At 35.9% G+C, this 12256-nt stretch overlaps 3 protein-coding genes across 4 annotated transcripts; 2 read left to right on the forward strand and 1 right to left on the reverse strand.

Moving 5' to 3' along the window:
• The first annotated feature begins 500 nt into the window (after positions 1-500).
• Positions 501-5162, forward strand: LOC129292068 (uncharacterized). The gene is made up of 6 exons (XM_054929574.1): positions 501-1143; positions 1292-1424; positions 1889-1992; positions 3218-3362; positions 3449-3589; positions 3738-5162. The coding sequence occupies exons 1-6, from the start codon at positions 1103-1105 to the stop codon at positions 4905-4907; spliced, it is 1734 nt and encodes a 577-aa protein (XP_054785549.1). The 5' UTR covers positions 501-1102; the 3' UTR covers positions 4908-5162.
• Positions 5163-5451: 289 nt separating this feature from the next.
• LOC129292069 (uncharacterized) lies at positions 5452-6624 on the forward strand. Its single transcript, XM_054929575.1, has one exon. It carries the CDS (start codon positions 5669-5671, stop codon positions 6515-6517), a length of 849 nt encoding a protein of 282 aa, XP_054785550.1. The 5' UTR covers positions 5452-5668; the 3' UTR covers positions 6518-6624.
• An 857-nt stretch (positions 6625-7481) lies between these two features.
• Positions 7482-12256, reverse strand: LOC129292070 (ras-related protein Rab5-like). 2 transcript variants are annotated; one of them, XM_054929577.1, is made up of 7 exons: positions 11998-12256; positions 11609-11686; positions 11328-11495; positions 8855-8903; positions 8682-8755; positions 8394-8487; positions 7482-7903 (listed from the first exon to the last, which is right to left on the reverse strand). In XM_054929577.1, the coding sequence occupies exons 2-7, from the start codon at positions 11669-11671 to the stop codon at positions 7803-7805; spliced, it is 549 nt and encodes a 182-aa protein (XP_054785552.1). In that variant the 5' UTR covers positions 11672-11686; positions 11998-12256; the 3' UTR covers positions 7482-7802. The 2 variants fall into 2 exon arrangements, with proteins under 2 accessions (XP_054785552.1, XP_054785551.1); XM_054929576.1 differs by having other exon boundaries at positions 12002-12253.

The following is a 12256-nucleotide window of genomic DNA, read 5'->3' on the forward strand; positions in this document are numbered from 1 at the left end:
TAGAGTTATTTTAAAAATAAATAACTATTTTATTACGGATGAAATTTGGTAAAAAATATTTTATAAATTTGAATGGAGGGAGTATACTATATGCATATTTTTTTAAATGTTTTTATTTTTTTTAAAAATATGAACTTATTTTGTAAGATTATTTTTCTTGTTATATTTCATGTAATTAATTGCATTGCTAATGCTTTTTAAATTTCAACCTTTTAATTTTATTTGAAATTTTAAATTAATTTCTTAACTTAATGTCATATAAAAATATAGTAGGATTGTTGAATGTTTATAATTTTTTAAAAATATTACTTTTGATCCTAACATGTTTTTTCCCCCCAAATGAACATATTTTAATTGCAAGCAGTCATTTATTTTTAACATACAAGGCTAATTTTTTTAAAATATTTTTAGTTTATTAAATATATTTTTAAATAAATTTTGGTACAAAGCCACACGCCCACGCCTGACAACACTCTGTTTGCCGGGCTCAGTTCTCAGCAGGCCGTGGTCTGCTCAACCCTCAAGCGGGAGTCACCAGGGATTCAATCAAAAGCCTAAAATGCGTTGTGTTCTTGAAGTGGAATCCTTGTCTGAGTCGTCGTCTTCGTTTGTTGTCCAGCTCATCATTGATTGCGATTATCACCACAGAATCGCTGAACCAAGGGGACTCAAAATCGCATCTCACCATTATTACGCTTTTTCTATCTCCCCAAAATACCCCTGAAATATTCTCTTATTCTCACTCTTGTCTTAACTCTTACGTCTTTATAAAAGCCAAATGCCACTATCGTCACTGAGATTGCGCCTAATTGTCATAATACTGTCATTGTTCGGCGGACATTTTCAAAAGGTCTCGAAGTAACCCATTGAAGCGCGCCTTCAGAAAGAGCCTTTTTGTGTATTTCGAAAAACTTTTTTTATTACTCAATTTTTTTTTCTTAATTCTATTTCTCTTATTCTTCCACCACCACCTCCTCCTTGTTTATGGTCTATTCCGATCGTAAACGCCGTCGTCAATGTCGAATCTCTCTCTCTCTCTCTCTCTCTCTGTGAGTGACTGAGTCAAATCGATCACTGAGGAGACTGAAGTCAGAGATCCGGCATGTTGGACGGACTACTTCGCCGCGGGTTCGCCGCTAAATGGTTGCCTCTAAGATCTTTTTTCTCTTAATTTATTTTCCTTCGCTGTCATAGTTCTTTGTTGAGTTCAGTTTCTTATGAAGTTGGCGCGAAAGAATTTGAGAATGTGGTTATGAATGCTCCCGGTTTTGCTTTTTTACTTTTCTGGCAGCAAATCGTTGATCAAGTTGATCAAGAATCGGATCGATGTGATAAGGCGGAAGCGGAAGGCGACGGAGAAGTTTTTTAAGCAAGACATTGCTGATCTGCTGGCGAATGGTCTCGATATTAATGCCTACGGAAGGGTATGCATATTTCATATGAATATATATATATGTACGCCCGCGCGCGCGTATTTTCTTTATTAGTTTTGTTTCTAGATTCCATGTGTTTGATTTGTTTCTTCTATGGACATGATCTTGGGTTGAATGCTCTTGGTTTAGATCTGTCATATGTTTTAATTTGTGTGGTTTTACTGTGGAGGAGCTTTCATATTCGGTCCTACCGGACTAGCAGTAATTAAATTTGTCAAATGCTCTCTGGTAATCGTCATTTGTGGTTGTTATGCATTCCTTGCCTATATGAAAATTGAAACTGATGAAGAGGAAATTTACAAAGGAACATGAGTTGGGAGTTCAACTATTTGCTTTTCGATTTATGTGGACTAGCCGATAAAGTATCCGAAAAATCGTATATTCTGTTCTTATTTTATTGAATCCTTAATATACTGCTGATGAAGCTTTATCCTTCTTGTGAGGTGGGGAAACAGGCTGATGGACTTGTTGTTGAGCGGACAATGTCGTCTTGTTATGATTTCATTGAGCAATCTTGTGACTTTGTAATGAAGCGCCTTCCGGTGATGCAGAGCCTGAGGTATGGTTATTTTCTCTTATTAGTTTTTTCCTCTTTCGATTTTTTTTTGGTTTTTTCTTTATTTAATTTAAATTGTGGCTGATCAAGTGAATCCGCTGGACTTCTTGTATATAGTATTGTTGCTCATGCTGCGACATAATTACATAACCCATGGATCGTTGGCAGGACTAAAGAATAGGCAAAATCGAACTCCACATCTACGTAGGCACAAATGTATAGAAGAATATTGTTTTGCATTCAATAACCGGGCCCACTCATCTGTCTTTGGTGTGATATTCTGAAACAAATTAATTTTCAAGTGCCAATGCTATTATTTGTTTACCCTGCTTCCGGGTCTCTTCTACTCCTATAATGTGTTTCTTACTAAATTTTCAGAGTACAACGTATGGCACTTCGTCATGTTGGACCAAACTACGTTAACGGTCTCTAATACTGCAACATAAATAAATACACGAGTGCATGGTCAAATTTTATTAGTTTCTAGGTGAACTTGCTGTTGGGGTGTGGTCTTTCTATGCTAGGTGGCTTCATATTCTTTAATTGAAAACTTGAAATGATTATGCAATGTGATAAGTACCAATTATCGCATTGCATAGAAATAATGATCAGATTCAGGTATCACTTAAAGTTTTGATGTCAAAAGTAGGCCTCTTACTGATTAGTTATTTGAATTGGAATCTCAACGCTCAAATTTACATGATTGAACTGCTATCTATATTGTCTAGATTAATGCTTGAAGATTTGCATGTGGGAATGGGAGAGGTAAAAGCACGACCAATGAAACTTGCATGATAAAAAAGTATTCATGAAGCCTAGGTAGTAAAAATTTTAGTACTATGATAAAAAGAAAAAAAAATCAATATCGACCAACATAGAATATATATATAATTATATATATATATATATATAGCAATCCACACCATTTATCTGTCATGAACAGTGTGGCTAATTTTTCAAATTCCAAGCAACATATAGTTTTTTCATAATTATTGTAAGCTGATTGCCTTTTATTAGACTAAATTCTTAATATTTTCCTTGTTATTCTTTTGATGGGTTGGGAAAGTAGCTATCCTACTTTGGAACTGTTTCTGCGGTGTGGGTTGTTTGGGCATTAGTAGTGTAGTAGGTATTCCAATTGCCTGGGTTGGCCAACCATTTCAAACTTTTACTCGTGACTCCAGCTGGAATATTTTACACCCTTCAACTGTTTTCATTTCATTTACAGTGGATGCCCTGAGGAATGCAGAGAGGCTGTATCATCTCTAATGCTTGCTGCTGCAAGATTTTCTGATCTTCCAGAACTACGCGGGCTTCGGCAAATATTTCAGGAGAGATATGGGAATTCCCTGGATTGCTATGTCAACCAAGAGGTCACTGTTCATGCTTTCATTTTTACCTGAACATAGTTAACTTCTTCCTGGACCTGAACGGATGAATGATTATTGCTTATTACCAGTTTGCTGCAAACTTGAATGTGAGGCCTTCTACATTGGAAAAGAAGGTTAACTTGATGCAGGAGATTGCATCAGAGTTTTCAATAAATTGGGACTTCAAGGCTTTTGAGGAGAAGATGTCCAAACCCTCTGCATTTGCACAGGTGTGATATTCTGACAATTTTTTACCTCCAGAAATTTCCCCCTCCTTATTTTGTAACTTCTGCACGTTGTTTCTTGGTTCCTAAAAGGCAAATCCTATTTGAAAATCTAGCTGAAGCTGGAACCACTTCTTATTTACGACTAATGCAGGACCACAAAATTTACAAAACTAACCATTTGACCCATAATAATAAATCATCACATGGCAATGATGGTGCCCTGAAAGGAGACAAACATGTTTTGTTGGAGCAAAGGCCAGCCCATCCTATCAATAAAGCTATTGTCTCAAAAAGAGTCTATGACGATGCTCAGTCTAGATCCAGGCCTCCTAAATATCGATTAAATCAGCATAATGGTTGTGATGACATTCTAAAAAGTGATATCCATGACCATGAAAAACGAGAGCTTAATGCTAAGAGGGACAGACGACACCGGAATGAGGATAGTATGCCAAAACCGATTGTAAAAGGTGGTTTATCCCAGGATCAAGGGGTGGAACAATTTGAAGATGGTTGTAATTGGGGAAGCAGAACTCTTCATAGGGAGGAAACACTTAGGGAGGAAACACCGATGGCCAACCCCTATTACAATACTCACATTCCGCCTCCTTATGTTAAATCCAGTTCTAAACAGAAGACTAGCAAATCTGGAGCCAATGTTGATTTTTCACAAGAAGACCAAGGTAACATCTCTGCATACCCTTCACCACATGGTGAGCCTGATGTGGCCAGTGCATCAGAGAGGATTCATTTAAGTTCAGAAAAGGGATTGGCTACTGAAGTTCCCGCGCCTAAATCTAAATCATCTAGGCGCAAGCACTCAAAATCACGCCCTAGTCACTATGATGCCAATTCTAGTCAGTATGATGCCAGTGCAGAACATAGTAGAATTGTGACGAGAAAATTGAGGAGCAGGAGACGAGATGACCCAAGACGTGGCCTGCAACTCTTGTTTGACGATGATCGTTATCGAAGTCATGAAGAGGAAAGGATAATGGATAAGTTACTGCTATATTACAGTAAAAAACCTTCCATCTTGCCTGAAAAATGGATAAGAAAGAATAGAAGCCGCCATGCACGCCAAATGGATAACTCAGCACGAGAATTTTCAAGGAATGATGAGTCACCAGAGATGAATGCTGCTCTACCACGATCGGTTTCTCTTCCCCGCGAGGAAACAGAAGTAATGAAAGGAAACAAAGAATTCACTCGAGGTGCTTCATTTCAACCGGATAGACCAACCGTAGCTCGGCATGTGCATCCCAAGTTACCTGACTACGATGATTTGGCTGCTCGGTTTGCAGCGTTGAAAGGAAGATGAAAGAAAGAACAAAGGGTCAAAGAAGCTTCAATGCCCGTGTAGATAAGGCGTTTTAATTATTCAGCCTTTATCTCATATTCTGGTGTGTCGTTTTTTTTTTTTAATTTTTTTTTTGGCGGGTGGGGGGCTTCAATTTCAATGGTAAACTGTTGACTACTATGTAGGCTGCGGCTCTATGGAGTTGTTCGGTTTTAATGCAACTTCAAGTTATATGTCATCCGATCCCTGTTCAAATTTTCTTTTCTTTCTTTTTCCTTTTATGATTGTACAAGTATTTGTAACCAAAACTGGCGTGCCCATGTTCACAGCTTGAGGATAAAAGTTCAGAGTAAAATATTTAATTTATTACTGTCAATAGCAATGCTACGTTGAAACTGTTTAACAGTTTACAGTGACATACCGTTGTTGCAGCCTTGCAGGGGAATAAATTTAAAGGTGAATGCTTTTACTTATATAAGGTGATTATGGTAAGCTAATATTAAGCGAGATTACAGGTATGACCTTGAGGGACTGAACTCCTAGCTTGCTAGTTCAGAAATCATAACAAAAGCCTCTGCATTCCCAAGGACAGTAGGACCATTACTCTTTTCAAGATTCGCAACTATGTCTCTCTATCTCCTCTGTCTTCAGTTTAATGGCTATCTTCCCGCCAAAAAGGGCTTCTCATTCTCCCCTATATTACTGAAGCTTTTTACTTCTTTTACCGCCATAAATAAATTTCTTCTCATTGCTTCACAGGAACGAGACAACAGACAGAGAAGATGAAGGGCACGTCCAAAGTGATAATGGGTGCCACTTTGATCATGGTGGTGACCCTTGCTGTTGTTCTGGGCCTCATCCTTGTTCTACTAACGGAGCTCTACTGCTCTCTCTTGCTCCGCCGCCGCCGCCTACTCAGAGCCTCCACCTCCACCTCCGCTGCCGCCGCTGCTACAAACAGAACCAATGCTTCACCTTCTTCACCCACCTCAAATCCCCATCAACATTCTCTTCATCGTCCTCCTCCCCCCTTCACTAGCATTTATGCTCAAGGAGTCCTTCAAGCTCCAAGAAACTTGCTTTTCCCTGTGGTTTCTTCCAAAGGAGAGTTAGTTGAAGCAAAGAAGCAGCTTGCTGAGCTTCGTCATCATGCTATTCAAATTCAAACGCAACATTTCATTACAAGCCCTCGTCATCTTGGACTTGTCTCTGCTTCTTCTCCATCAAAGCCAGTTCAACAAGTGCATGACTCAGTTCAAGGGAGTGATGATACCAGGGGGACCTTTTGCGGAGAACACCTCGTGTACATTTCTAATCCCATTTACGAGAATGACGAGGAATGCAAGGGAAGTAGTGGATCAGATACTCCATTTGAAACACCACCTACTTCACCTTCTCGCTTGGAACCAATTGGTTCTTCTGGTGAAGACGAGGCAGCTCAGCCTTCACCTTCACACACTCCTCCTCTTTCTCCGATGAAGAAGCTCCTTGCAGAGGCTTCCTCCGTTTCTCTCAAACATGCAGCGTCGTTGGGTAATTTAGGGAGTGATTCTCACTGTAACAATGGTCTCTCATCTACATTATCTGCCACCCCCTGTACGTCCCTTCATGATGATTCAATTCAGTGGTGAAGCTAAACCATCAAAGGCTTCCTTTGTTTATTTTTTCCTTGTTATGTGGATCCTTTTGTGAAGAGCGAGATTGTGTCACAAGTCAAGCTTTTCTTTTCCCTCCAAAACACCCGGCTGATTATTTCTTGTTTTTTTTTCTTTTTTTTTTTTGGGTCCTATAATGAGAAATGAGAAAGTTATTGCACAAAGAAGGCAGAGATGTTGCAAGATTTGTGGTGGCAGCAATACACAGGGGACTGGTTATCTGGGAGGAACAAAAGTGGCAGAGGAGCAGCCTTACACTAAAGAAAGATGACAATTTAAATTGTCTTTTGCAGGCATGGCCATGGCTCGTCTACCCAAGTTTTGACATCATTGTTCATTCTTTTTCCGGGACGAAAAAAAGAAAAGAATGGAAAGTAAAGCAAAAGCTTTGACTCCCACCACTTAGACATTTCACATTTTAAAAATAGAAATGCATACTGGATATTGCATTCTAAATTCTTGTTTCCAGGCTGTGGATATAACAAGCAATGTTTCCACCACACCCACTTGTTGCTGCTTCTGTTATTGGGATTGAGAGTGCACGTGACTTTTGGAGGATGGGCAGAGAAGAAAAAGAATACTATAGATTTTGTTTCTTGTGATATTTCATTGATCAAATTAGTAATGATCTCTGTTTTTGAGGGACCTGGACTTCTGATTCCAATGCTCTGTGTAGTCTCTGTATCGAAGCTCTTTAAAAAACGAACAAAAACTGTGTATTCTGCTCTTCGATGTGGACGATTCCAGCTGTCTGCTTCAACCCCATTAGGCAAGAAGCTTCATTTCTCGCATTAAATCTGCCTGTTATGTTCAGTCATTATTATGTCCCGTACTGTTCTGTTTATGGCTAAAGAATCTTATTTTCATGAAATATAAATAAAACGAAAAGAAGAGAACAAATCAATGTTCTTTTAATTTAACAGAAAAGTAACTAAACCTCTTTATAAAAGCACACAAAGTAGAATTAATTTTGATATAATAAGAGAAGAAATACCCTCCACAAACACTTTTCAGCTTTGCACAATGATATCTTTGTACACAAAACAAATGTTGATGGTTCATACCAAAAAACAAATGTTGATGGTATGTGTGTGATGTGGCAGAGAGTCATCACTGTAATTTTCCTTCTATGAGATGTGCAGGTGGTCTCCAAGTAAAGTAACATAAATTTAGAGGTTCTATTGTGGAGTGTATAATAGACATATGATAATTGAGCAACACTTGAAAGAGGGGGAAAAAAGCAAAAGAAGATAAGAAGTGATCAAGCACAGCAAAAGAATCGTCTCCTATTTTGTTGTTGAGGTCTGCTATGCAGCTTGATCCCAGTTTGACGTGAAGGGTTAGCTTTTGCCAATCTCTTTGCTGCACAATGTCACACACTCAAGTTTTCAACTATCCTCATGAAGGTTATGTACCAAACATCAATCAATAGCAATCAGCAATCCATATGAAATATATAATATAGGTAGAAAAGTGTTTTCAAAAAACAAAAATGAATAATATAAATTACATTTTTCGTTCGTTTGTTTTCTTGAAAAATACTATTTGTAATATTACAACTCATTTCTATAAACTATGTACGATCCATAGGACCCTATTCAAGGGGGGACACAGTCACAGAGAAGAGAGGATTAGAGTAAATTATATGGATTTTTCTTGAATTTCATTGAAAAAATAGAAATTTAGAAAAATAATACAAACTTTTTATAACTTTGTCAAAATTAAATTTATTTTTCAAAATCCACCCATTCCTTAAATTTTGTTGTGACACTAGGGGGAAAAAAACAAAAAGGTGGTACATTTTGGGGCAAACCAAGTTAGAAGAAGAGTAGCTAATGAGTTAGTTTGTTACCTATTTCATAGAAGAGCTCGTTGACATTCTGAGCAGTTTTGGCTGAAGTTTCCATGAAAGTCATGCCATTTTCTTTGGCATATTGCTCACCATCCTGAAAAACATTGGGACAACGAAGTTTGATCATTATTTTCCTGTAAATCATAGAGCAAATTGGTAATAAAACATTTTCTTTCTTCAATTGAACTTGAACTGAATCGAGTCTGATTATTCAGTAACACCAAATACTAAGTAATATGTCACAAATAGAACAAAATCGTATTGTTGCTATATATAAAACAGGGGTACCTCATTTAACACTTCTCTCTTGTCTTCCAAATCTGCCTTGTTAGCCACCAAAAAAATTATCATACTTTGATTTCCTGAAATTTGATTTACAACATCCGTAAGTTGTCACATTAAATCATTCTCTTATTCGAGTTTGTGTGTGTGTGTGTGTGTGTGGCTATCACCCAAGTTACCTTGTCTTTGCACTTCGTGAACCCACTTCTTCGCACGTATGAATGAATCCTGAGACTCACAAAAATTAGTTATTTTTTTTGTCCTAATAAAAGGAAATACTTATAGTAATACACAGTTAATAAAAGTTAATATACACAGTTAGTAAAAGTTAATCTAGTTACCAAGGAGTGGGCCTAGCATGGGTTCAAATTTTGTTGATTCGTAATATGTAAATATACATGTAAGTAATCTTTGAGTCATAAAGCTTACCTTATTCTTAATGAGCCTCCAAAACTTAAGTCATTTAACTATTTTCTTGTCTAAAAGATAATCCCTTATAAAAAAAAAATCCAAAAACTAGAGCACACTAAGTTTTGTTATTGTCTCTAACTTCATTAACCTCCTGCAACCTAATGGAAACTAACGAAGAACAAAAGATGAATGTCAAGAGCCGACCAAACCAATTAATTGACATATTCAGATTTAATCTAATGAGTGGCTTAAGTTTACTCTCTGAATGAATATCTTATGTGACATAGTAATAACTAATTGTTTATTTGAACAGCTATAAAAAAATTTATCATAAAATATTCAAAAAATGCTAAATCTTAAATTTTTGGAGAAGATGATATATGTGAGGGATGTTCTGATAATGAGAGAGAATCTTTTGAGAGAAATATATTTTAACAATTTTTAAGTGCTAATGAATCTAATGACTCTATTTGGGACACTCACTCAATAAATAGACTTAGGTCACTCATTGAATTCAAATCTGACACATTCTTAAGATCTCTATATAAAAAATCAAAATTAGTATCCTAATTTATCGCAAGGAACTTCTTAATATCTATCCACAAGGTTGAAAATGGATCATCTAAATCTATCTAAAGTGATATGTTACTTAATTGAAAGTGACTTTAATCTTTAGACATTGTCCTAAAGATATCCAAATGAATAAAGCATTCTAAGATACTCAAGTGTGTTTGTGCTCTTCTTTAAGAACATGATAAAGTAGATACCAAGCTAACAAATGCTTTAACTACTGTTGAACAATTTTTTTTTTTTGGGGTCAAAGCTTATTAGTGGATTTAAAGTCTTAAACATATATTGTCCCCACTAATTTTAAAGCTTAATTTGGTATGAACAAGAAAAATGAAATTTTCATTCTCGTAAATTTTTGTAATTTTTTTATGTTCTTTTAATTATTATTCAAATTTTATTTATTTTAATCTTCTTTTAGCAAGATACTAGACTATTTTTTTTTAAAAAATATTTTACGTACTAAACAAAACATTAAGTGGTTACTCTGCCTTAAAAGCTAATAGATTTACAGCCAAGAAAAATACATTTTGGCACAAATAAATTGATTAATCCATACCTATTAGGGAAAAAATGAAAAATTACTAAGCATCAAAGAAGAAAAGGCAAAGCAAGAAGTAGAGTACGATACATGAATTTAAATCAGCTAAATTTGCAGTTTTCTCAATTTGTCTCTGTTTTGATATTCTAGTTGTTAGATCGATCTACTATATCTCACATCATGTTTATAGATATGTAATTCATTAAAATAAGAAAGAAAGAAATATTGCATCAATTTATTCAAGGAGGGGAAAAAAGAGTGAGAATTCGAATGTATCATCCAAGTAAAATAGGAAAGAAATAAATATTGCATCCCCATGATTTAAGAAGAAAGATACAAATTAATAATGCATATCACTCTAATGGCTAAAAATTAGCTAGATTGAGACAATTTGAGGAAATTGTAAAGTTGATCCTAATTCATGATAACACCCCACAGTTTCATATAAATTTTACACTTAAATATGAACAAGGACACTAATTAAATGTCAAAGGCCTAAGAGCAAACATGATGATTTATGAAAGGCCATTAAATTAAGAGACAGATGAACAAACCTAGTTCACAACTAAAGTTAGATAAACACAAAAGTCATTTTCATCTAATGGGTAAGTCTTATCATTATACTTATCTCTTTTCCACATGCATAAATTCTTTAGTCGACAAGTATCCTAATTGAGACTGATAAATGCTGATTCAGTTAACTAATTTAAAAGGACTCGATTTTTCTCATACAAAATTAAACAGTTGAACTTCATGGATTGAAAAAATATTACATTATAAGGGTTATCCTAATTGGAAATAGACAACACTCAAATTAGGGGAAAATAATGGTGAAAAATGTCTTTTTCTTCTAATCTTCTCTCCTAATTTTCTCTCTCCCTATTTTTCCCCCAGTGCAAACCAAGCCTTATAGCCGACAAGGATTCTAACCGTTAACAATTGATAAATGCTAATTGGGCTAAGTAATTAAAAAGAACTCAATTTTTCTCAAACAGCACTAAACATTTTGAACCTTGTAGATTGAAAAAAATTACGCTGGAAATACCAAATTAGTTTAATTAGACCCGACAACACTCAAATTTAATCCAAATACAAGATAACTATATATATATATATATATATATAAAAGATACCATGCTAGTAATGTCATAGACAACAATAGCAGCAGCAGCACCACGATAATACATAGGAGCCAAACTGTGATATCTTTCTTGGCCTGCTGTGTCCCATATATCAAACTTCACCGTGCTTTCATTCAATGACAACACTTGTGTGAAGAATGCTGCTCCTATTGTTGATTCCTGTCCCAGAAATTAAAACATACTCACACACTTCAATCTTCATGATTCAAACCTCTCTCTATATATTTGTGTGCCAAAGTCAATCGAATATATATGATCAATCAATTAATCACCTGGTACTCTGAAAATTGCCCCTTCACAAATCTCAGAACCAAACTTGTCTTCCCTGTGCCCATGTGTCCTAGTAGTACCTGCAAATTCGTTCATAAACCAATTTCACAACATGCCTAATAAATTTTCCCCTTCTTAATAATCTTGCTGATATGTGATTTTGTTCGTAGCAGAGACAAATCGGACAAATTTTCATCAGAAATTGGCTAAGTCCTGAGCCATCATACTGTACAAATCTGATTCCCTTTTAAATTAATTCCTAGTTATGTATAGAGTCTTGATCATGATCAACATGTGATGAGTGATAAGTCTGAAAACTCAAAGAAGAAGAAGAATCTGTTTTTTTTTTTTCCCCTAGGTGTTGTATGAAATGAAGAAAGGGAAGACGTACCCACCAGTTTGGCCTGTAAGCTCTTGTTTCTGGACCTCACCATTGCTGATCACAGAGAAATCTTGAGTCTATAGCAGAGAAAGGTATGAACGAAAGAGAAGAAAAATTAAGGGAATACGATCAGTGATGATGATGAAGGTAATGCCAGCGACGCAAGGACTGTTTCAAGGGAGCCACACAATGAGATGTGATTGAGATTTCAGAAGTTTGGATCGAAGAAGCAATAAGACTGAAATAATATTGAGAAGAGATGATAATT

The sequence above is a fragment of the Prosopis cineraria genome, unplaced genomic scaffold (assembly GCF_029017545.1).
Source record: "Prosopis cineraria cultivar Desert tree isolate PC_DT_omini unplaced genomic scaffold, ASM2901754v1 PC14, whole genome shotgun sequence".
NCBI lineage: Eukaryota > Viridiplantae > Streptophyta > Magnoliopsida > Fabales > Fabaceae > Prosopis > Prosopis cineraria.